This window comes from Grampus griseus (genome assembly GCF_964374135.1).
Source record: "Grampus griseus genome assembly, chromosome: 1".
Taxonomy (NCBI): Eukaryota; Metazoa; Chordata; class Mammalia; order Artiodactyla; family Delphinidae; genus Grampus; species Grampus griseus.
Window position 1 is genome coordinate 118,905,599 of NC_139017.1, and position 22,186 is coordinate 118,927,784.

At 37.1% G+C, this 22,186-nt stretch overlaps 1 protein-coding gene across 1 annotated transcript in view; it reads right to left on the reverse strand.

Moving 5' to 3' along the window:
* TNNI3K (TNNI3 interacting kinase) overlaps positions 1-22,186 on the reverse strand; it is a gene marked incomplete at both ends in the record, with an annotated part of 280,506 nt that overhangs the window by 78,488 nt on the left and 179,832 nt on the right. The window contains 2 exons of the mRNA XM_082669170.1: positions 5,247-5,356; positions 18,555-18,687. Coding sequence (XP_082525296.1) covers positions 5,247-5,356; positions 18,555-18,687 — 243 coding nt within the window. The remainder of the gene's footprint in view (positions 1-5,246; positions 5,357-18,554; positions 18,688-22,186) is intronic.

Consider the following 22,186-nt stretch of genomic DNA (forward strand, 5'->3'; position numbering starts at 1 on the left):
AAAAGTACACAGTTGAATATAATGCAAAAATCAAAGAGCCACGAGATATGTTTGACACAATTAATTGAGTTTGCTTCTCTAAGGAATGGGAAAATGGGAAAGAGGAGTTGTGCCTCATCCTGGAAAAGAAAACAAACATTAAAAAAAAAGCCTTAAGCAAATGAAAGATTAAATAAGAAAAAGTACTTGAGCAAATTTACACTTGATGATTATTTTATGGAAATTACTATACACATCTCAATTAGTGGTATTACAATATTTCTTTCGACATAGATGATTATACATTCATACTTGTGCCTGATCTGTTTTCCTAATTATGGTATGAAAATAAAAATTGAGCTTTGTTTGTTAACTGTAGTCTAGCTGATATGCATATTGGCATATTTCAACCATTTGCGACTGTTCTATTGACAATTATGCTAGATCCTAAGTAGAAGTCTTTAAAAACTGTTGTTTCTTTAAGAGAAAAATTTAAGGATTTCCAGATGTAGTAGGTCATTTCTGTAAAATCTGTAAAATCCTATAAATCCACTAGGTGGAGATCTCGACTTCAATCATTTTAGAACAAATGGGACTTCAAAATCAACACAATAGCTCCAGAACAAAAGGAATATTAACAAGCTTTATTGCCAATTGTTATTAACTTAAGATTTTGAAAACTAAATAACCCATTAGCATGTAAGCTTTCAAGGCTTGAGCTCTTGAGTTTGGCATGCCACTACTGTTTGGTGTGAGTATTCTTCCTTATGCACAGGAGAGAAATGTCTTTATAAATATTAGATTTAAAAGCCATAGTAGAATAAGCATTTCTTATTCAAAGCCACACTTATTTGAAAGATAGAGGTATACTCAATATTATTAGTGATATCCTAGTAAAATGTTGAAAGCCTAACATCATGGTATAGAATACTATAATATTTCATATTTTCTAGTGGGAAAAAAGGTCACAAATGCAACTAACTTTCTCTTCCCCTGTCTCTATATCGAAGTCTCTATATCTTTATAGCTACATGCGGCAATATTATAAAGCTTAAAAGCTATTAGAACAATGTAAATATTGCTTACATGCTCCATTTCCTGTTTTCTTTCCTATTCAGAATTGGTAGCAAATGACAACTTTCTTATTTTGAAAACTTCCTAAACTTATTATCTCTCTTCTTTCCCTGGATTCAAAATGTTCTTGCTTTTAACTCTGACTCTTCTCCCCTCCCTCCTCGAGCTCAACTCCTATGCCATCTGTCTGCCTCCCCGGATCCCACTTCCTTTTGTCAAGCACCTTGAAGATAAGAAGAGCATCTATGCCAACTTTTTCTTGCACATTAAGTTTACTGTATTCTAATTGCCAGCTCCCTCAGTTTTGTAGAGCAGGTTACTCTTTTTCTCTGTAACTATCTTTCTTTTCCCTTTTCCTATTTTCTTTTAAGCACCTTCATTTTACTGCAGAGCTGTTAGCTTTGTTTGTCACTGCCAACAATGTCCCTCATATCTAAGGGCTTAAAAGTACTCTGTTCACTAGCTTTCATTCAGAAGGCAGTGATGACAGTTCTCCTGGACTCTTTCCTCTCATCCACTTCCTAAATCCGGTCTTTTCCCTCCTTCTGTTATGTTTCCTTTGAAGTAGTTCTCACACTTACCCCTGCGCCCGAATCCCCATGGTAACCATTGTAGTCTTTGTGTTGTAACCAACTGGATTACTACTGCAATAGCAGCCCAGCTAGAGACTCTGACTTCAGTGTCTTTTGCTTCTGTGTCACCCCACTAGTTCTCTGTCTTTATTGGGCACAAATCACCTGGGGTGCACGTTAAAATGCAAAGTCCCAGGCTCCATCCCAGAGATTTTGATTCAGTAGATTTAGAATAGGATCCCAGAGTCTTCATTTTAACAAACATTCCAGGGTAATGTGGAGCATATAATACACAGCCTACACTAAGAAACAATGCTTAGCTATTCCAGTGCACACTATGAGATAATTCAGTGCCTGCCTCACCACAGGAACTACATACAAGTCTTTAAGTGAATAAATCCTTCATACCAAACTCTGATGAACTTTCCAGAAAATTACTTTTATCATATCTTTCACTACTTTAGAGACAAAATATAATTGTCTAATTTCATGTCCAAATTCCCTAGTCTGGTTTCCAAAGCTTTCCAAAATCTGATTCCATCTAATTATCAGAACTTTTTCCCACTTCTCACTGTTTTCCAGCAAGCACCCTCTATCTCTAATAGGCTAGTGTTTTCATTGTCCTCTTCTATTTTTATAGGTCTTGACTAAGAAGACATGCACAGGAGACAATAATGTGTTTCAAATTTAAGGAATGAAGCAAAGACAGACATAAAACAAAGAATGAGAAGTGAAGTTGATAACCTAGCAAAAAATGACCAGGCAGCATGATGTTAGTGTTTAGATCTAAATATGAATTTGTTTCAAATGAGGGTCTGGTATAGCCCCTCAGTAGCTACAATGTTCCAATAACTAAGTCTCTCCCTTGTGTCTTTTCTCACAATGAATTGGCCCATGTTCTGTTTCCTTAAACTCTTTCTCTCTCACCAGCCCCATTCATTCATCAAATTCCTATTTATGCTTATAATCTCAGCTCAAGTATCACCTCTTCCAGGAAGCCTTCCCTGACCTAGCTCTTTGTCCCCCACTTGCTAGTGTTCCTTTAGCATTCATTCTCATCTAATCTTGGTTTCCTTCACCTTGGCTTGTAACTATAAAACCAGTAATGTGTTTATTCTATTAATCTCCATATAACCGCTAGACCTTAAGCGCCATTAAGAGCACATCTCCATTGAATCTCCTCACCCATCCCTGGGGCTGTATATAGTAGAGACTCAGTAAATAATTATTTAAGGAAAGAGTGAAAACTAGCCCATTGTTCCCTTTCTCCTCAGTACTTAGCTTACTGACTAGGTGAAGACCTTACTGGGCAATGCAATGATGACTTAGGCATGTCACATACAGAAGCAGCTCAAATTTATAATGCTGAGATGGATACCACAGCCAAACCGGGAGCCACCTGACTGACAAGTACAAATATTGCCAGCCAGTCAGAGACTTAGCTTTCCTATTATACTTTCTCTCCATCCTCCTCTGGGAGAACCTCATCCCCAGAGCCCTGTACTTCCCTGCTTAACAACAAGACTTTTCTACTAAGCACTCAATTTTTGACCTCTTAGTATTTTTATTTTTAATCCTTAATAGCATTTTCCTTTGATTCTATTCTGGTTTCTCTTTCTCATTTTCCAAACTGTTACTTCTGGTACCCATCCTACCTAAAAAATGCTTTTAGAAGTGCCAATGACTTGCTTTTACTCCAAATTAAAACTTCCATGTCCCTTATCTATAATCATGAAGAGTCAGTTAATAAAAACAAAAGGGATTCCCTTTGATTGTTATGGTATATTTTAGAATATTTCATACCCCAAGGAGAGAAGGAAATTCTGGATTAGGTGCCTGACACAGTTATTCCCAGAAAATATGCCTGAGATTCATACTGAAAGACAAAGAAAGCTTTCCCCAAACTATTTTAAGTCATGTAATTTTTCAAGACAATTTTCTAAACATTGAATTTCAGATGAGGGGATTGGAAGCACTGATAAGCAATAGTGATATTCATTCATTTACTCAACATATATTTTTGAGCATCTACTAGGTACAGTTCTAGGTAAGGAGGTTACAGCAGCAAAGAAAACAAAATGAACAAACAAAAAAGTCCCTGCTTTTATGGAGCTAACATTCTGGTAGTGAGAGAAGATTCTACACAAATAAATATATAATCTGGTGAATTAAATGGTCAGAGGAAGAGGTTATTTCTTCCAAGATACTCAGTCCATGTTCCATAATTATCTTCCTTTTTCTTCATAAGAGTTTTTGTGTATACTTGTAGGATTGGGTAATGACGTGGTCTGGTTTTGCCTTTAGAAACAGAATGGGAAATTTGCTTTCTCTCCAAACATCTAGACTAGGGTTTATTCTATTTCTCCTTTGGTGAGATACGAACAGTCTACTTTATCTGCTCCCTTGTTGAAGAGAGGTAAAGTGTCTGGGAAGGATCAGAATCAAGGTCATATAAGAAAAGGATAACAATAACTAGGATGGTTTGGACCGGATAATTAAGGGCTATTGGGCCTTTGTGTATGAGGATCTCCAGTGTGAAGAGTGTGAACTAGTTCCCTCCATGTAGAGCAGAAGAATCAATGCGGGCTGACGTCAAAACACAAGGATTTCAATAGACATCAGACATACTGGCAGGGGGATTCTTAGACACTATATGAAACTGTGATATCAAGAGAGAAGTTATGAAATCTCCTCCTTTGTCAATCTGTGAGAACAAAGTAGACACCAATCTGTCTGGTACGTTTCGGGAGAATCCTTTCCTACAGACAGATGATCTGGGATTTCATTCTGGGATTATATGACTGTTCCCCTCTACTCTCTCAGATCTATGATCGTATTAATTTTTTTTCACTGTTTACATATCCTACTTTACTTATTCCTTCCCTATTTTTTTTTTTTTTTTCGATGCGCGGGCCTCTCACTGTGTGGCCTCTCCCGTTGCGGAGCACAGGCTCCGGACACGCAGGCTCAGTGGCCATGGCTCACGGGCCCAGCCGCTCTGTGGCATGTGGGATCTTCCCGGACCGGGGCACGAACCCGCGTCCCTTGCATCGGCAGGCGGACTCTCAACCACTGCGCCACAAGGGAAGCCCCCTTCCCTAATATTAATTCCTCCATTTAAACTCTAAATCTATGTTCTTAGCTACTTTGTCATACAGCCACTCAGAGAGTTAGAGAAGGACTAGGACCAGGGCTAGCCTCCTGCTTGAGCCAGGGCTCAAAGAAGACCACTGGTCATGGGGTCTTCACCTGCAGGCCTGCCTCATGGTGAAGAGCCCACACAAATCCATCTTGTGCCAAACTTCTTTCTTGAAAAAAGTGACTAAGTGTGGTTCAGGCGTAGTTAATAAAATTGCAGCTGAGACGAGACTGAGTCATCTGTCATACCAGGGTCTCTTACTAATCAGTTGTGAGAAACATTTCAGAATCAGAGAGCAACAGCAAAGAAATATGAGATACTCAGACTTCTTGAGGCAATTAGAGACTAAAGAGCAGAAAGCAAATCAGTCTTCCTGCCTTGACAGTCTTAAAATACACACTGAAAGTAGACTTTGGAGCTACACTATTTGTGACAGATGTTGACCATAACACATTTTCTAAGAGGAAGTAAAAATTACTCACTTCGGGACATGCATTCCACCCTCGCATCAGCAGAGATGATATGGGCTTGGGAATGGAATAGCCGATGGGAGGTCTGATATGGTGGTAAGCCATGTCTGCTGCGGCAGCCGCTGCAAATCAAATGGTCACGTCAGTCTTGAAAATCACATATTTATTTCAAGAAACATATGAACAGACAACAAAAAAATAATTAAAAATCAATCTGTGCAACATCAGCAGAGATTCAAAGAGGCCTCTATGCTGTTTTTTTTTAATATGCTTAAGCAAAATAGTGGATAATATGCTACCGTAAGTTTATCTTTATAATTGTTCGTTTCTTCGGTTGTTCATTCAACAAATGGTGAGCAGAGGGGATTTATATAGGAACAAAGGAACAGACAAAGGAACAAATAGCAAGCAGCACAGGGTATGTACATGATGTTTCAGGAAGTAAAGACTGAAAGGCAGATTGGACCAGCCTATACAATGCATAAATCCCAGGCTAAAGAGCTTATACTACACATAGCAAGACAAGATGCCCCGGAACTTTGTACCCCTGAGAGCACCTGTATCACTTGGGCAAAATAGATTATTTTTTACATTTAACTCTGGTTACTGGTTACAAGATTGTTGGGATTTTAAATTTTAATATTTATAAAGTAGTTACTATTTGCTAAACTCTTGTTAGATACTCCAAATCCATCATTTTAGCTAATAGTTCCCATTGATTGGATTCTCTAGTGTGGCCTACCTGCTTGGATGTCTGAATGTTGCTCATCTGAAACTCCACATCACTGTGTTGTGATTCTCAGGACATCTTTGTGGATTCCTGAGTGCTGATTATTTTTCTGTTCTGCAACCAGTGATTTCTGTAATCCCTGAGAAACCAAGCTTCTTGCTACTTTTATTGAACACATTTTGTACCAAGTATCATGGTAGATACACACATAAGTTCTTTCGATCCTTTTAAACCATGCGTGCAAGGTAAGTGCTATTGTTATGTGTGGGTTGTGTGTGTGTGTGGTGTATGTAAATAGTTTTTAATTTATAAAAATTTTAATATAACCAGTAGTTGGCACAACTTCTTTTTTCAGATTTCATGCTATCTTCAGCCATTTCACATTGAAAGCACTTTGTAAATAACACATGAAGTTCTTTTATTCCTCTGAAAAATTGCTCTGCACCCGTGGGATGCTAAAGTTCCAGGATACTGCTGCCTGTGTTCTCGATTGTGATGTCACAATCATCTGTCTATATCTTAATGACTTTTGAGATGTGACCCACAACTACTATCTCTCTTCCACCAAAGTTTACTCCAGCTAAATTCTGTTTATAGATCTGCATCCAGCAGATGTAGTGAAATTATATACAATGCAACTTAACATTTTGCTTTATGGATCATTCAGAATTACTATATAATTTTGCCAAATGTAAAATTAATACTTGTTTTTCATAGAAATTCAGAAAATTAGGAGAATTAGAAAGAATAAAATCCTATTATTCAGAGGAAGCAATTGTAAAAATATTTTGAGCATTTCTTATATATTCTTCACATCACGGAGCTCATGTCCAATATACAATTATGTAATACTTTTTCCCCTAAATTAAATATAAGCATTTTCTCATGTTATTAAAATTCTATGTTAACATATTTTTATTGACTCTGCGTTTAGTTTGATTTACTTAATTATTTCTCAATTTCAGGTTGTTCAAATTTGAGTGTAAACACTTCAAAGAATATGTTTTTTAATATGACTTTCCCAATTTCACAGATCATTTATGGTACTTTGAGGAGTGAGTTAATATGTCAAAGGGCACAACCACTTTAAAGACTTTTGATACATACTGATGAACACTTTTCCTAAACAGTTGTAATAATTTATACTCTCAATAACAAGTGTATGAGAGGGTTGTTATTATACTTGAATCAGAATTAGGTTTTCTCATTTTATAAAAGATTTTGCTAATATGAGAGGTAAATATATCAGCTCATTTGCTGCTGTTTATATTTTGTTCTTTGATAAGTAGTGAGGCTTAATATTTTCCCAGATATTTATTAGTTATTTGTATTTAAAATATTAAGTTCATGTCCTTTGCCCACTTGGAATTTCAATATTTCCTTGCAACAGTCATCTAATTGTACAATGGTTCCAGGCTGAGGGCAGAGTCAGGAATTTCATTCCTGCTTTTGTCTTCAATGCCCTTTGTAACATATTTGCATTATCACATTTTCCAACCATTTCTGGCCACTATCAAGTACAGTTGCTGACACTAAGAAAACAAAGAAACAAAAGACTGCTCAAAACATATTTAGCAAACTTAACATGACTCAAAAAATATGTTTTTTGTGTCACAAAAACCTAGGCTTTTTAGGTTCCTTCCAGTAGCTACTCTTGACTATTTTTAATTCTTTTTGGAATGAGGTACATAAATAAGCAAACAAATAAACTGATGCTTAATGATCATTGATCTTCTAACTCTACTTTTTCACCTTATGATCAGTTGGATATTGTTGAGCTGGTACAGCTATAAGCACATAAACCGGTGTAGTGAACACATTTAAACTAATTATACATATCCCAATGGGTGGGGAGGGACTATTCATAAAGTGAGTTAAACTCAGATGCAGGTGCCAAACGTCTCCTCTGAAACTCTTAGACTGTGATATCAAGTATATAAAGTTACTTGTTTGCTTCTTGACACTGTGTCTGAAAAATCAGTTTAAGATGAACAATATTTAATTCTTCATTATTCAAAGTAGATTCTGCAAGGTCTCGGCATCTCCTTCTCCCTTTTGCTCTACGCACCCTTGGCAGTGATACTACTCATTAGCACCTCTGCCAGAAAGTGGGCAATACAACGTGAAGGGTCATGGAATTGAAATTTGTCACCGTTGAGATTGCTTTGTCAGTTTTGCCTGAGTGGCCATGCTACACTAGCTGCTGGGAACTTTTCTGGTATTCCAGATTCAGGAAAGAGACTGTCACCCATTAATCAATTTTTTACCTTGACTGCTACATAAAATATGTGAAATGATTTATGTAAACGTTGGTTTCCACTTTCACGACTGAAACTTTGCTATTAAGAGAAAATAAGGATACATTTGAAAATATCAATAACTTAATATTGAGTGCCTATTATTTCTTCAGTATTACCCTAAGATAGTTATCAATAGTTTGGCAAATTTATAATCTAGATTCTAGAGTAGGACTGTCTAAAAGAACTTTCTGCAATGATGAAAGTGTCCTTCTCTCTTGTTCAATACTGTCACATATGGCTGTTAAGCACATAAAATGTGGCTAGTGTGATTGCGAAACTGAATTTTTAATTTTACTTAATTTCTATTAATATAAATTTAAAATAATCATGTGTGTCTAGTGGCTTCCACATTGGACAGCACAATTCTAGAGCATAGCTCCCATTATCCTGAATGAGACAAATTAAACACAAATTTGTGAGTCAACCTCAAGGGTCTGCATAACCATGGTGTTGATTTGGGGATTCAAGTTCTTCGTTATCAAGAAAAGAAATGAAAGGAGATCGTGATTGTTGTCTCTCAAAAGAGGCCAGTAACAAAACAAGCATTCAATACAACATGTGTTAACCTTCATTCATTTATTCAAAATGTATTGAACATTCTATGTGAGTGACAACAGGCAGAAAAAAACGAAGTGTTATGCTTTTCCAAAGAAATTGGTAAATGGATGAATAATAATAAAGAAATGAATTACTGTATATTTCACTGATTTAATGGTTCAATCATAAGTTGTGAAATATGATTCTTTTTCCCCTGTAATTCCTTTTTCCCTACCCTCTTTCTCTGCATTACATCTACTGTCATTTAGGTTTTAACTTAGATGAATTCTCTCTGGATGACCTTCCTATGGACTCCCATAGCACTCTGTCCTACAATAGTATGTATTATATTAAACTTAACTGCCTATTTACTTGCTTGTCTCTGCAAATAGATCACAAGCTCCTTGAGGTCAGGGACTGTGTCTTTTCAGCATTGTGTCTCCTGTGCTTAGCACAATGACTGGCAATTAGTAGGTATTCAATAGATATGCAGTGAATGAATCAATAAATGAGATAGTTCAAAATACGATTTCATTGGAAATGATATAGATCATGGTATACAGGACGCAGTACACATTTACCGTACAAATGAATGAAGATGATGGATTAATGCCAATTAATATATTGCCCATTATTATGATTTTAGGACAGAACATAATGCATAGCTATGAAGAAACACTGTAGAATGAATATAATGTTTAGTTTAATGTGAAATTAAAACATACTTAGATAAATTATTGCGATCTGGTGGCATATTTAGTCCATAATATTATCTTTTGTTCAAAACATTTTGGGAGGGGGCTTCAATAAACTGAAGCAGTATAAATACTAAGAAATGTCCTTAACTAGCATATCTGGAGGCCTAATTTTCAGTCTGTCTTTGCTTTTAACTCTCTGGGAGATCCTAATTAAGCCAATTTGCCTCTGTGAGTATTAATTTCTCTAAATGTAAGATGAAACAGTGAGGGCACACTGTAATGGTGACAAGTGTGGGCTTTGGGGACAAGAAGCCATGACTTTAAGTCTTGACGACACCTCTTACCAGCATGTGATGTTGAGCATACATCTTATCCTAATAGAACCTGATCCATGGCTTATCGGCAGAATTAAAAGAGTCTTCATAGAGCATCTGTTGCATTGTTGGCTCTCAACAAGTGTTAGCTGTTATGGTTGCTTTAATTATTATCTACAGATCTAAGGCTCTGACTGATTCCTTTCAGTCTGAACCTAGAGAACTAGATATCAAAAATATTATTGTATATTTTCTATTCTGTTTAGATGAGAAATCTTAGTTCTTCGTGAGGTTTCTTTGAGCATGAATACCAAGTGAAACATTGCATTGAGTTACTGCAAATCACAAGGCTAAAAACCACCTCATTGGGTTTCCCTGGTGGCACAGTGGTTGAGAGTCCGCCTGCCGATGCAGGGGACACGGGTTCGTGCCCCAGTCCGGGAAGATCCCACATGCCATGGGGTGGCTGCTCCCGTGAGCCACGGCCGCTGAGCCTGCGCGTCCGGAGCCTGTGCTCCGCAACGGGAGAGGCCACAACAGTGAGAGGCCCGCGTACCGCAAAAAGGAAAAAAAAAAAAAGCACCTCATCTGTCATCAGTCCCAGTTTATAATGCAACGTGGCCATTATAGAAAGGATGACTATGCAGCTCTCCATGATGAACTTAATTAGCTTTATATTGCTTTTGGATAAATTGGTACTAGCTTCTGAATTCCTAAAGTTAACTTATCGCTTCCTCTCTTAGGTTTTATAAAAGTAAAAAAGAGAGAAATGAAGTACAATATATTGTTTGTAAGTTTTGACTAAGATAAAATTGCCAGAATTTTTTTTCTAGTTGGTGTGTATGTGTGTTCTAAAAAATACAATTGATTCTACTTCATAGTTTTTAATGGGCAGGGCTGTGGTGAGACAAAGCAAATGCATTCTACCATCCCAGCAAGAGCTAAGACACATTCTTTGTTAAACTGACACTTTTCAGTGATGTATCACCAGAGCATACAGCATCTGAGAGAGACCATGAGATTGCAATCTTGAGATTGTACTAAGAATGGCTTAATTTTTAAAACCACATCCCATTCTCATTACAGACTGTCAGAAGAATAGATTAATTTGCACCATTGTCTGTTCTCATTGCAATCTTTGTCAGTGTAATGCAGTATTGGCATGTTAACATCAGCTATTTTCATAGAAATATCACCATCCGTTGGACCGATTTGATCTTTCCAGTGATCTGTGTAGTGAGTGGCTGGCATTACTCTTCTCAGTGATAAACTGATAAAGATGTCAGGATAGCAAACATAGGATTTCAGAACTTTAGTTCACTCTTATTTTCCTATCACCTGTCAAAGCACAGTCCACATCATCAATGTGCTTATGCCCTTTGAGGGTATTATATTTAAGATGCTTTAGGATCCTAATTATATATGAGCAGAAGATAATCATCTAATATTAAGCAGGTGTAGCAAATGCAAATGGCTATAAATATATGAGAACTGTGACATAACTGGGTCTCTAAATTACATTAATTCATAATTTTTAAAACCACCTGTGATACACAAAATGTCTGCAAGTCATATTTGGCTACTGGACTGCAGTTTGCAACTCTGAGGTAAAGCCTCAATACGAAGTTTCACCAGAATCTGGCTAGACTGAATCGGCAGATGTTCTTAATTTGCTGCCATGTCCCAGACTTAGAGTCTGGCATTAAGGAAACCCAGGACACTGAGCTGAGTCTCCTTGTGAACCAGATGGCACCACACATGAAAACAAAAGAAAAATAACAGGCTCTCTTCTTTGGCTGCAAACTATAATCTGAAAGTGATCCACAAAATTGGGTACCTGGTAATAAGGGAATGGGATTGGATAAAATACAGACTGATGGATTAATTCATCCCAGATTTCTTCTTTGGTTTTTCATGAGGTACCAAAGGAGACAGGCCCAGGAGAGAAATAAACTATGGGAAGCAGGTGCTGGTTTCTTTTTTTAAAATGTATCCAGGACAGGTCTTGTTTGCCAGGTCATACCAGCTCTTTTTTCATCTTGCCTGGTTCTTGTCTCTCTGCTTGACTTCATAGCGTGGCTCCTTGCCCTTCTCTCTTCCTGTATCCATCATCCTCCTGCTGGCTAAGCCAGAAGCCTGGAAGTCCTCCTGGTCTCCTCCCTCTCCCTGGTGCTTCCACCTCAATATGTCCGCAAGTCCTGTTAAAATCTCTCAAAACCAGCCTCTCCTTTCTCTTCACTACCTTAGTTAAGATTTTATACATTCTCTTCTAGATTACCTGGTTCCTTGCCTCTGTTTCAAACTTCTCCAATCCAGCCTTTGCTTTGTAGCAAGAGGGAGCGTTCTAAGATAATAGAGTTGTACTATTGCCCTGCTTAAAATTCTGCAGTGACTTCCATTGTTGACACAGAAGGTCCTTCACCATGTAGCTCTAGCTTTACATTTACAGCATGTATCTTGCTGCTGATTCCCTTGTATTCTCTGATTCATCGCTACTGAAAGATGTGTGAATCTCTCATGCTCTGCACCTTGCCCAGGCTGCTTTCTGCCAGGACACCTTCACCATCTCCCCACTATTTACCAGTTAAATAGTACTCATCTTTTAAAGATGCAGTTCAGGTATCATCTGCTCTAAGAATCCTTCCTTGATTTACCCACCAGTCTGGGCAGGAGATCCCTCGAAGGAGGAGCTGTTGCCCTCTGTGTTTCCCTCTAGCTGGGATTTACTCCGCTGACTGTACTTTTCTCATGCCGTCTCTGCACTACAAGGGAATGCCCTTTTCCTCTTTGTTTTCTCGCACAGTTCCTGGCCAGAACTGTGGATGGCTTAATATAATAATAATAGCTAATATTTATTGAGAGCTTACTGTTGCCAGACATCATTCCAAACCTTTGAGGCAAGTCCTACTAGTATCCCTGTTTAAAAAATAAAGACACTGAGGTACTGAAGTATAGCTTGGTTAAGCAGTTTGAGTAAGCTTGCAAGACTCATGCTCTTACACTTATGCCAAGTCTCTTTAGCCTGAAAAATATTTTCTTAAAAATTGCTTAATTGCCAATATTTAAAAATCTTTCGATATCTGAACAAACACACAGAAATTAGTTGATATGGCAACAGTGAGCAAGCATCCCTATACTTCCTTCATGGCACTGTTTGGCTGGGGCTGGGTAGCAGCTGTCCCCTTGAGTCAGAGCATGTGATTTCCAGTTCATCACATTATCCTGCATCAAGGGTTTTCTTGCTTCCCCTGATCCTGTAGGCATTTGATCTTGTGACCCTTGGGACAGTGAATGTAATGACTTTTTCATTTTTTTCTAAACCTGAGATTATAAGGTTAATTTGAACATATACTATGTAAAAGAGACCCTAACTTCAAGTTCTTCTGAAGGCATACTCATCACTTGCATAGGAGTCAATGCTAATATTTGCATTCTATTTATATATTTCACCCAGGAGATAGGATTCTGTTAAATCCAGGAGGATAAGCCATGTGTAATGTTGCTACTCCCATAATTGATAATCCTGTCCCACACTGTAGTCATGGATTTGTTGCTCATTGTAAATGGCTAATATGTAGCTTATATTGAATCTGATCCTTCACATAATTCATTGCTGAACATTTGCTAGACTGCCTAACCACTGTGATGATATTAACAGCCTCAGTTCTTGATGCATGGTAACTGTCCAACTTTAAAAAATTCAGTGTCTATCATGAACAACTTCTTTTGCCAATAAAGTACTATAAATTCCAGTATCTGAGATATTGGATTCAAGTTATTCTTAGGCAAGATATTTAACTGTTTTATTATATAATATTCTCCCTCCAAAAAGAGTATATATTCCTGAGGGCCCATGAGAGAGGGGATCTTTATCTTTTTGAACTATTCATTTTATAATTAGCAAAGGGTAACAAAGTAGAGAAAATTGCAAGGACACTGCACTTAACTGAATAGTGAAGAATTAAGGAAGATATTTTTGGAAGAAGTAATATTTAAGCTAAGGCCTAAAAGTAAATTGGAGTTAGTATGATGAAAAGTGGGGAGGAGTGTGTCTGATAAACAACTAACGTGTGCAAAGACACAGAAGTGAGAGGAAATGTGTCATGTTGGGGAAATGAAATAGTTCCCTGTGGCTGAACATAGAGGACAGGCTGCAAGTGGCAGGCAGTAGACCTGGGGAGGAAAGAAGAAGCATAACTATGGGGGCTTTGTAGATTGTTTTATGAAATTTTTTAAATCTTAAGAACAAAGGAAACACATTGAAGACTTTAAGTAAGGGGAGTCAGATAATCAAATTTGAGTATTTAGAAAGCTAAATGTAGTTATAGTATGGCAATTGGTGAAAAAAAGATGGTGAGCAAAACTAGAGACAAGGATACCATTTAAGATACTGTGCAGGATTCTACTTGTGAAATAAGGAAGTAGCAGTGGAGAGCAAGATAAGTGGATAGATTTGAAAGATATTTAGAAAGGGGGATTGAAAGTAAGAAAACAAGTGAAAAGAAAAGGAAGGAAGGAAGGGAAGAACGACAAAAAGGAGGAAAGAAGAAAGAAAAGAAGGAAAGAGAAAAATTAATGGTGACTTTGAAGTTTTTATATTGGCTCCCTGGAGAATGAGAACTCCACTCAAGCACAGAATCATAGGAAGCCTCGACCTTGTATTACAGTTTGCCCTTATCTTTCATCTTACAGTTGCAGAGAGATTTCAATTGACAAAGTTCACAAAATCATCTCATTTGATCCTCACAGTAATCTCTGTGGAGTCATCATTAATTGCACTTACCAAAGAAACTGAGCTTGTGAAAGAGCCCAGAGGCCAGAGGAAATGCAACACATTCAAGGAAGCAAGGAAAGAAGGTTTGGAGTGGCTGGAGCATAGAAAGTGAAATGGTGCAAGCAAGATCAGAGATACTGAATCATGTAGAGTGTTGCAGGACATAGTAAGAATTTTGAGATTTAATCCTAAGAACATGGGAAGCCATAGATGATTTTAAGCAATGGTCACATAATCAGGTTTGTTTTTAAAATGTCATTTTAGTAGATGTGTAGAGATTGGAGAGGAAGAGAAGAATAAAGAGAGAATGATCAAAGAGCTATTGCAGTAGTTAAAGTGATAAAGATGGCAGTTTGAACTAGAGTGGTGGTAGATAAAAATTTAGATGTAGATACGGGTATATACCTCACCAATTCTATTCAGTATTGTACTAGAAGTCCTTGCCTGTGTGAGAAAGCAAGAAAAAGATTTAAAATACACACATATTTGAAAGAAAGAAATAAAATTTTCTTTATTTATACATGCCCTAATCATCTATGTGCAAAATCCCAAAGAATGTACAAGAAAGATACTTGAACTGATAAGTTAATTTAGCAAATTTGTAGGGTACTAGGTTGTTATTTAAAAATTAATCATGTCTGTATACTAGCAAAACACATTATACATTGAAATTTAAAAAAACATTTAAAATAGCATCAAGAAACACAAAATTCATAGAAATAATTTTAAAAATATATGTGTAAGGTTTCTATGATGAAAACTACAAACACGCTGATGACAGAAATCAGACCTAAATGAAGGGAGAGACATACTATGTTTATCAGTTGGAAGATTCAATATGCATAAGTTGTAAATTCTTCCCAAATTGCTCTACAAATTCACTGCACTTCAATCAAAATTCAAACAGGCTTTTTTTTTTTTGTAGAAATAGATAAGCTGGTTCTAAAATTTATACAGAAAAGCAAAAATCCTATAATAGCAAAAGCAATTTTAACAAAGAAGAGCAAAGTTGGAGGATTCATAGTAAATGATTCTGAGATTTACTATAACTTATCAATGTATTGTAGTATTGGTATAAGGGTAGACTTATATCAATGGAACAGAATAGAGTCCACACATATGTGGTCAATTAATTTTTGACAATAGCACCAAAATAACTTAATGGATAAAGGAAAGTTTTTTAAACAAATCATGCTGAAAAATTGGTATCCATATTGAAAAATAAACAAATAAATTAACAAAAGGATAACAAACTCAACTTTTACCTTGTAGTGTTAAAAAAATAACTCTAATAAATCTTATAAATATAATATCTAAACGTACAAGATTCCTGTGAGAAAACACAGGAGAAAAACTTTGTGATCTTGGGTGTGGCAAGAATAATTTAGACAGGATTCACAAAATATTTAAAAGTTTGATAAGGTAAACTTCTTTGAAATTAAAAAGTTTTGCTCTTTGAAAGACATTGGTAAGAATATGAAAAGGCAAATCACAGACTAGAGAAAAATACTTGCAAAACACATAGCAGATGAAAGATTTTACCTAGAATCTAAGAACTCATTAGTATATAAGATAATTTGCACAAATACTTCACCAAAGAAAGAGATATGAGCAGCAGATAAATGCACAAAAAGATTATCAACATTAATAGTTATTAGAGAAATATAAAATAATACCACAATTATTTACCATTATATACCTACTCAAATGGTTAATATTTTATTTTAAATAGACAATAAAAAAGTGCTGGCAAGGATGTGGATCAACTGAAATCCTCATACACTGCTGGTGGGAAGTCATAGTGGTACAAATGCCTTGGAAAAAATCTTACCATAAGATCTAGTAATTACCTCTTATGTATTTATCCAAGAATAATGAAAACATCCACACAAAAACTTGAACGGTTTTGGCAATTATATTCATAATTGCCCTAAAGTGAGAATAACTCAAATGATCATCAACTTGGAGTGGATGAATAAATTGAGGTACATCAACACAATGGAATATTACACAGGAATGAAAAAGAATAAATTACCAATAAATGTACTAACATGTCTCCATTTATATGACATTCTGGAAAAGGCAAACCTGTAGGGACATAAATCAGATCAGTGGTTGCTAGGGGCTGGAGGTGGGAAAAGTGAATTGATTCCAAAGATGCATGGGGGCTTTTTGGAGTGACAGAAATGTTCTATATTATGATTGTAGCTGTGATTATACTGTATATATTTGTTAAATATATATTTGTTAAAACTCATTGAAATGTTAGTCTAAAATGGTAAATTTTGCTACATAAGTGATACTACAACTTATACTATATAAGTTAAACCTGATTTTTAAAAATGACAATTGCAATAGTTTAAATGATGAAGATGGTGGCTTGAGCTAGGATGGTGGTAGATGACGGTAAGTAGTAGGTAGATCCAAGATGTCCTTAGGATGTAAAATCCACAGGAATGGATTGGATGTGAATGGATTGACACAGGAGGTGAGAGGAAGAGAGACATATCTCTCTCTTGTGAAAATACTACAATGTGTCTAGAATTATAGTGGATTTTTAACATATACTCATAAGCCTTACCAGAAAGCAAATTCTAAGAGGTAGAGAGATAGCAGCATATCAGAGCAAGACATTACAAATAGCAATTTTGGTCCCGTTCTAAATAGAGTCTTCTCATCCACCCTATAATAAGGGCCAGATCTCATCATTTAAAACCATAAAAGCATATAGAGAAAGATTAGGACGATTAAATAAAGAGCATATAATTTGTGAAAAGTACTTTGTTAGACACTATGCAGAGTGTAATTAAAGACCATATGGTTATTAGGGGGAAAATGCCTTGAATAGACAATATGAGTTATGGCTTTTGCTCTGCACATGAGTACTAATAAATATTGTGATCCTGGTTAAGACTTTGAACTCGTGAGCATCCACATTTGTAAGATATGTCTTTCCCTAACATCCCTTTTGACTTGATCCATCTGATATATTGTGATAGGGTGGCCACTTAAGAAGCTTACAATACAATTCATTTAAAATTTATTTACGATTTAATTTGAAAACAACTTTTCAAGCACGGTAAGTTCTGGGGATGCAAAGTCAAGGAGTTTTTAGACTCACAGTGGATACAAGTAAGTAAACAGTGTGACAGTGCTGTTGTATCTACAAGAGCAACCCAAATAAAATGGAGAGAGAGATGCAAATAAAACTTACCTCAAATATTTGTACATTTTTTCCTGTGATTAGATTCCCTACCTCTACCTTCTACATGTACACAGAGTATCATGTATATTATCAACAACAAAATTATAGGCTCACTCACAAAGTTCCATTTTTAGAATGCATCTATATATGTAATACAAAATTAGAGAAACCAATTCTCTTTTGTATAATGTGAGACAAGCAGAAAGCAGTCCTGATAGGTTATTTTTATGTGTTGCTACTTTCAGTTCACTCTTATATGCACATCAGAAAGGCACTTCTAAATCTAATCTCAAAAAGTAAATAATGCATTGTTCACATTATTTGTACCCACATTCCACATGGCCATTATCATTTGCTTGTTTTATTAACAACAGATACATCAAAGCCCTAAACTTTAATAATAAAATATGCCTACACTTCTGTGTGCCTGTATCTAAAACCACATAGTTATAGGCCATTAAGTTTTCTGGATTGGGCCACACCTTTAAACAATTTGAGACCGTTTCCTTACCTCTCACCTTGCCAATCCACCAAGAATAGTCATTTTGGGGAAAAAAATGTTTCTTGAATTTGTGAAAATGCACAGAACTCTGGAAATCAGAGAAACTTCTTTTTTTTTTTTTGCCTCACCCCGCGTCTTGCAGGATCTTAGTTCCCCGACTAGGGATTGAACCCACACCCTTGGCAGTGAAAGCACAAACTCCTAACCACTGGACCTCCAGGGAATTCCCTCAGAGAAACTTTAATTGAGGCATGGCTTACCTGGCTTGAGATGAGCAAACGGAATTTCGCCGGTGAGAAGTTCCCACAGACACAGAGCATAGCTGAAGACGTCAGCTTTGATGGTGTAGCGTGTACACTGTGTGAACACCTCAGGAGCCATCCAGCGGAGGTTCTGTGGGTCAAGAAACATCCACAAGTCATTTACCAAGTGCTTAGTTCTTCTACTGTAGAATAGTGTTCTTCTTAGTGAGGATTTGTTAAGTGTTCTCTCGAAGTTCTCAAAAATATAAACTTAAAATAACATCGATACTGCCCTCGGTGTGCGCAATAAACTGGCCCGTTCATACAAAAACAGTGTGTTTACTGCTGCTGTTTAGTTTTTTAAAGGGCATTTTCTTTTTATCATTGGAAGATCATGAAATCCATAATTCTTTCCAAAATATTGTAACAATATTAATCACCAAGTAACACTGCCTCTTATGAAATGATGATCACAGCAGCAGCAATTTTTTGTGTAACTCTGAGCATCTTTCCCCTGGAAGCCTTACAAGCTTCTGAATAGCCATCCATGGGTTCATCTAAGAACTCTATGCTTCCCTGGGGGTGAGTCACGCACTGTGGGAGGAAGCTTCCCTCCTTTGGAGCTTCAGGTTGTAGTTTAGGAAGTCACTAAATTAGACCCATAAATAATGCCCTGATGACTGAGGAGAGAAATGGCCTGAGGGTAGTGCCCAGAATATTCGTGTGAAGCAGATTCCTCACTGGCAGGATCAGGTGTGTCACATCTCCTTTGTTTCCCAGCAGTGTTATTTCTGAATGCTGTTCGCGCCATATTCCAGAAAGCAAGCCCATAAAACGTTACGAGTTTCCCTGTACAAAGGTCTACCCTCATGTTTTCACGGCATCATTTACACCCTTTTTACTTGCAGTTATGTATTTTTAATTTTTAAATATAAGTTTCCGTTTAATTTTTAAATATAAGTTTCCGTTCTGGGATGCATAAATTTGGTTTATTTGTGGTTTAGGAAAACGAGGACTAGATTTTGAGTTAGGAGATGCAAATTCTAGTTCTGGCTCTACTGCAGACTATTTGGGCAGTTCTGGGAAAGTCTCCTATGCTTCCTGGACCTCAGATTCCTCAAGGGCAAGACTGAGGAGGCAGCCCCTTCCAGCTCTAAAACCCCATGGCTTCATAGCTGTATCAATGGATTTTGCCAAATACCTGCTTTCTTTGTATTTCCACTGAAAGAAACCAGTATTCTTTTATTACTCCTAGTGAAATTCTGTGTGTAGTGTTGCCTGCTGATAATTCTTTTGAAGTGTCTACATTATTTTGAAGTCATGCATAATTGCACCTTTCCAAGAATATCTTCATTTCGATTATGGTGCTTATATGCAATTCTTCCACACGAGCTTTCACATTCCAAATAGCCTCCATTTATATAGCATATTATGTGTTGTGTCACAACATTGCATAAGGGGGAGTAGGCATACAGTCTGGCCATTTTTTTCACGGGGAGGGTAATAGAGTAATTAGCAAACTTACATAAAGCCACATAACTAGTAAGAAAGAAAATAACCTTCAAAATAACTCTAGAGTAGTGCTGTGCTTAAAGACTCCACTGCTAGGATAAAAGAATATTACTTGCTATTGGTGAAGTTCAATTCAATTCCATTTGACAAAAGGTTATTTAGTCAGAGAGTCTCAACTGGCTGCATTTTAGAATCACCTAGGGGAACTTTTAAAAGATACTTGTACCCAAGATCAACCTCAGGCCAGCGAGATCAGAATTGCTGGGGGTTGGATTCAGGTAAGGATGCTTTTACAAAGTTTCCAAAGTGATTTCAATGTGCAGCCATGGTTGAGATCCACTGAGTTAGCTATCTCTATGTCAAAGGTACTAGATGAGATCTGTTTGTCCTGTCAATAAAGGACTCACTCTTCCCACCTCTCATCTCCTACCATTCTCCTCCTTGTTTACTCCACTCCAGTCACTCTGGCCTTGAACACACAAAGGACTCTCCTGCCTCAGGACCTCTGATATTACTGTTCCCCCTTCTACACTGCTCTTCTCCTCTCATGGATAACTCCACCATAGGTCTCTTATCAAACGTTATCTTTCTCTTTCTCTCATCTAAATGGCTCCCTCTATCACTCTCCATTCATATACTCTGCTTTATTTTTTCTTCATAACACATCACCGTCTGGTATATATTTTGTTAATTTGTTCAACGTTTATCTTCTTCTATTAGAATATTAGCTCCATAAACACAAGAACTTTGTTCACTGCAATATCCCCAGTTCCTTAGAATGTCTGGCATCTAGTAGGTATTCCATAAATACTTGTTGAATGAATGAGTGAAATTTAATTGGGGAAACCAGAATGCTTAATCCTACTTACAATACAACATGGTCCATGATGTCATTCCTGCCCTTCCTCTCTTAACTCATCTCTCATTTTGTCTTCCTCACACAGAGCATGCCAACAATGCCAAGCTATTTGAAGTCCCCCAGGAGGTCTGGTGTTTCTCATCCTCGCCTGTGCCTTTGTTCATGCTGTTGTTCACTCTGTCTGAACTTATTTATCCCTATTCATTCCACCTGAGCTCCCATGATGCTTTGTCACATCTCTGTCACTGAACGTCCCCACTGCTTTCAATCTTATCTGCTTATTACTATGTTTTTTCCGACAGAAAATGAGTTACTTGAGATCAAGGACTAAGCTTTTATTTGCATTTTGTATTCCTGGCCCTTTGCACGATGCCTGACACACTGTAGGTCCTTGATAAATGTTTGTTGAGTGAGTCAGAGTACTACCTAGCAGTGCAAACAAAGTGCTACAAAAGCACAGAGAGAAAAGTGTGTGGGGAGGAGAAGGGGGGGAGGAAGTTTATGGGAGGGAAGTTACTTAAAATGGATACAATTTCCTGGGCCATGCAAGATGAGTAGACTTCCTCCAGGTGGGGTACAGTGAAGGGCTTCACGGGCAGAGAATATGATGCTGGCAGAGTCACAGGGCTGTGAAAGTGAATGAAATGTTTGGGGAATAGCCAGATGGCTTGTATGCCGGGGGCATAAGGGACTTGAGAGAAGTTTAGTGGGAGAGGAGGTCACAGAGGAGCCTTGGGGTCACATCTGGTGGGGGGGTATAACATTTTAAGCATCATCGATGGTTTATAGGAAGAAGTGAATTGTCAGAACACAACACTTGGCTGATGTTGCAAAGAATGAACTGGAAGAGAGGACTGTAGTTAGAAGCCTAGAGCAATGGTCCAGAAAAAAGATGGAGAGGACCCAAACTGAGGCAGTGGTAAATGAGAGTTTGGGATGAACTTTAATAAAGAAAAGGAATAGAAACAAACAGAAAAAGTGATTGAGCAGTGTGTAAGCAGAAGCAGGAAAAGGAAGGAACAGAAAATTAGCCCAAGCTTCGGTAATTAAATAACACAGCTAGTCCAGAAAGAAAAGTGCACTTCTTTGTGTGGAAGGGATGGGAGAAAGCAGATGATGAACCTAATTGCAGACATTTTGAGTACAATTATGCTTGCTTCAGATGTTAGCATTTATATTTTTCTTAAACATTAATGCTTGACTATATCACCTATTGCCTTACAATGTTAAAATGGAAAACTATGAATTGTTAGTAGATACGGGTAAACTATGGATTTTA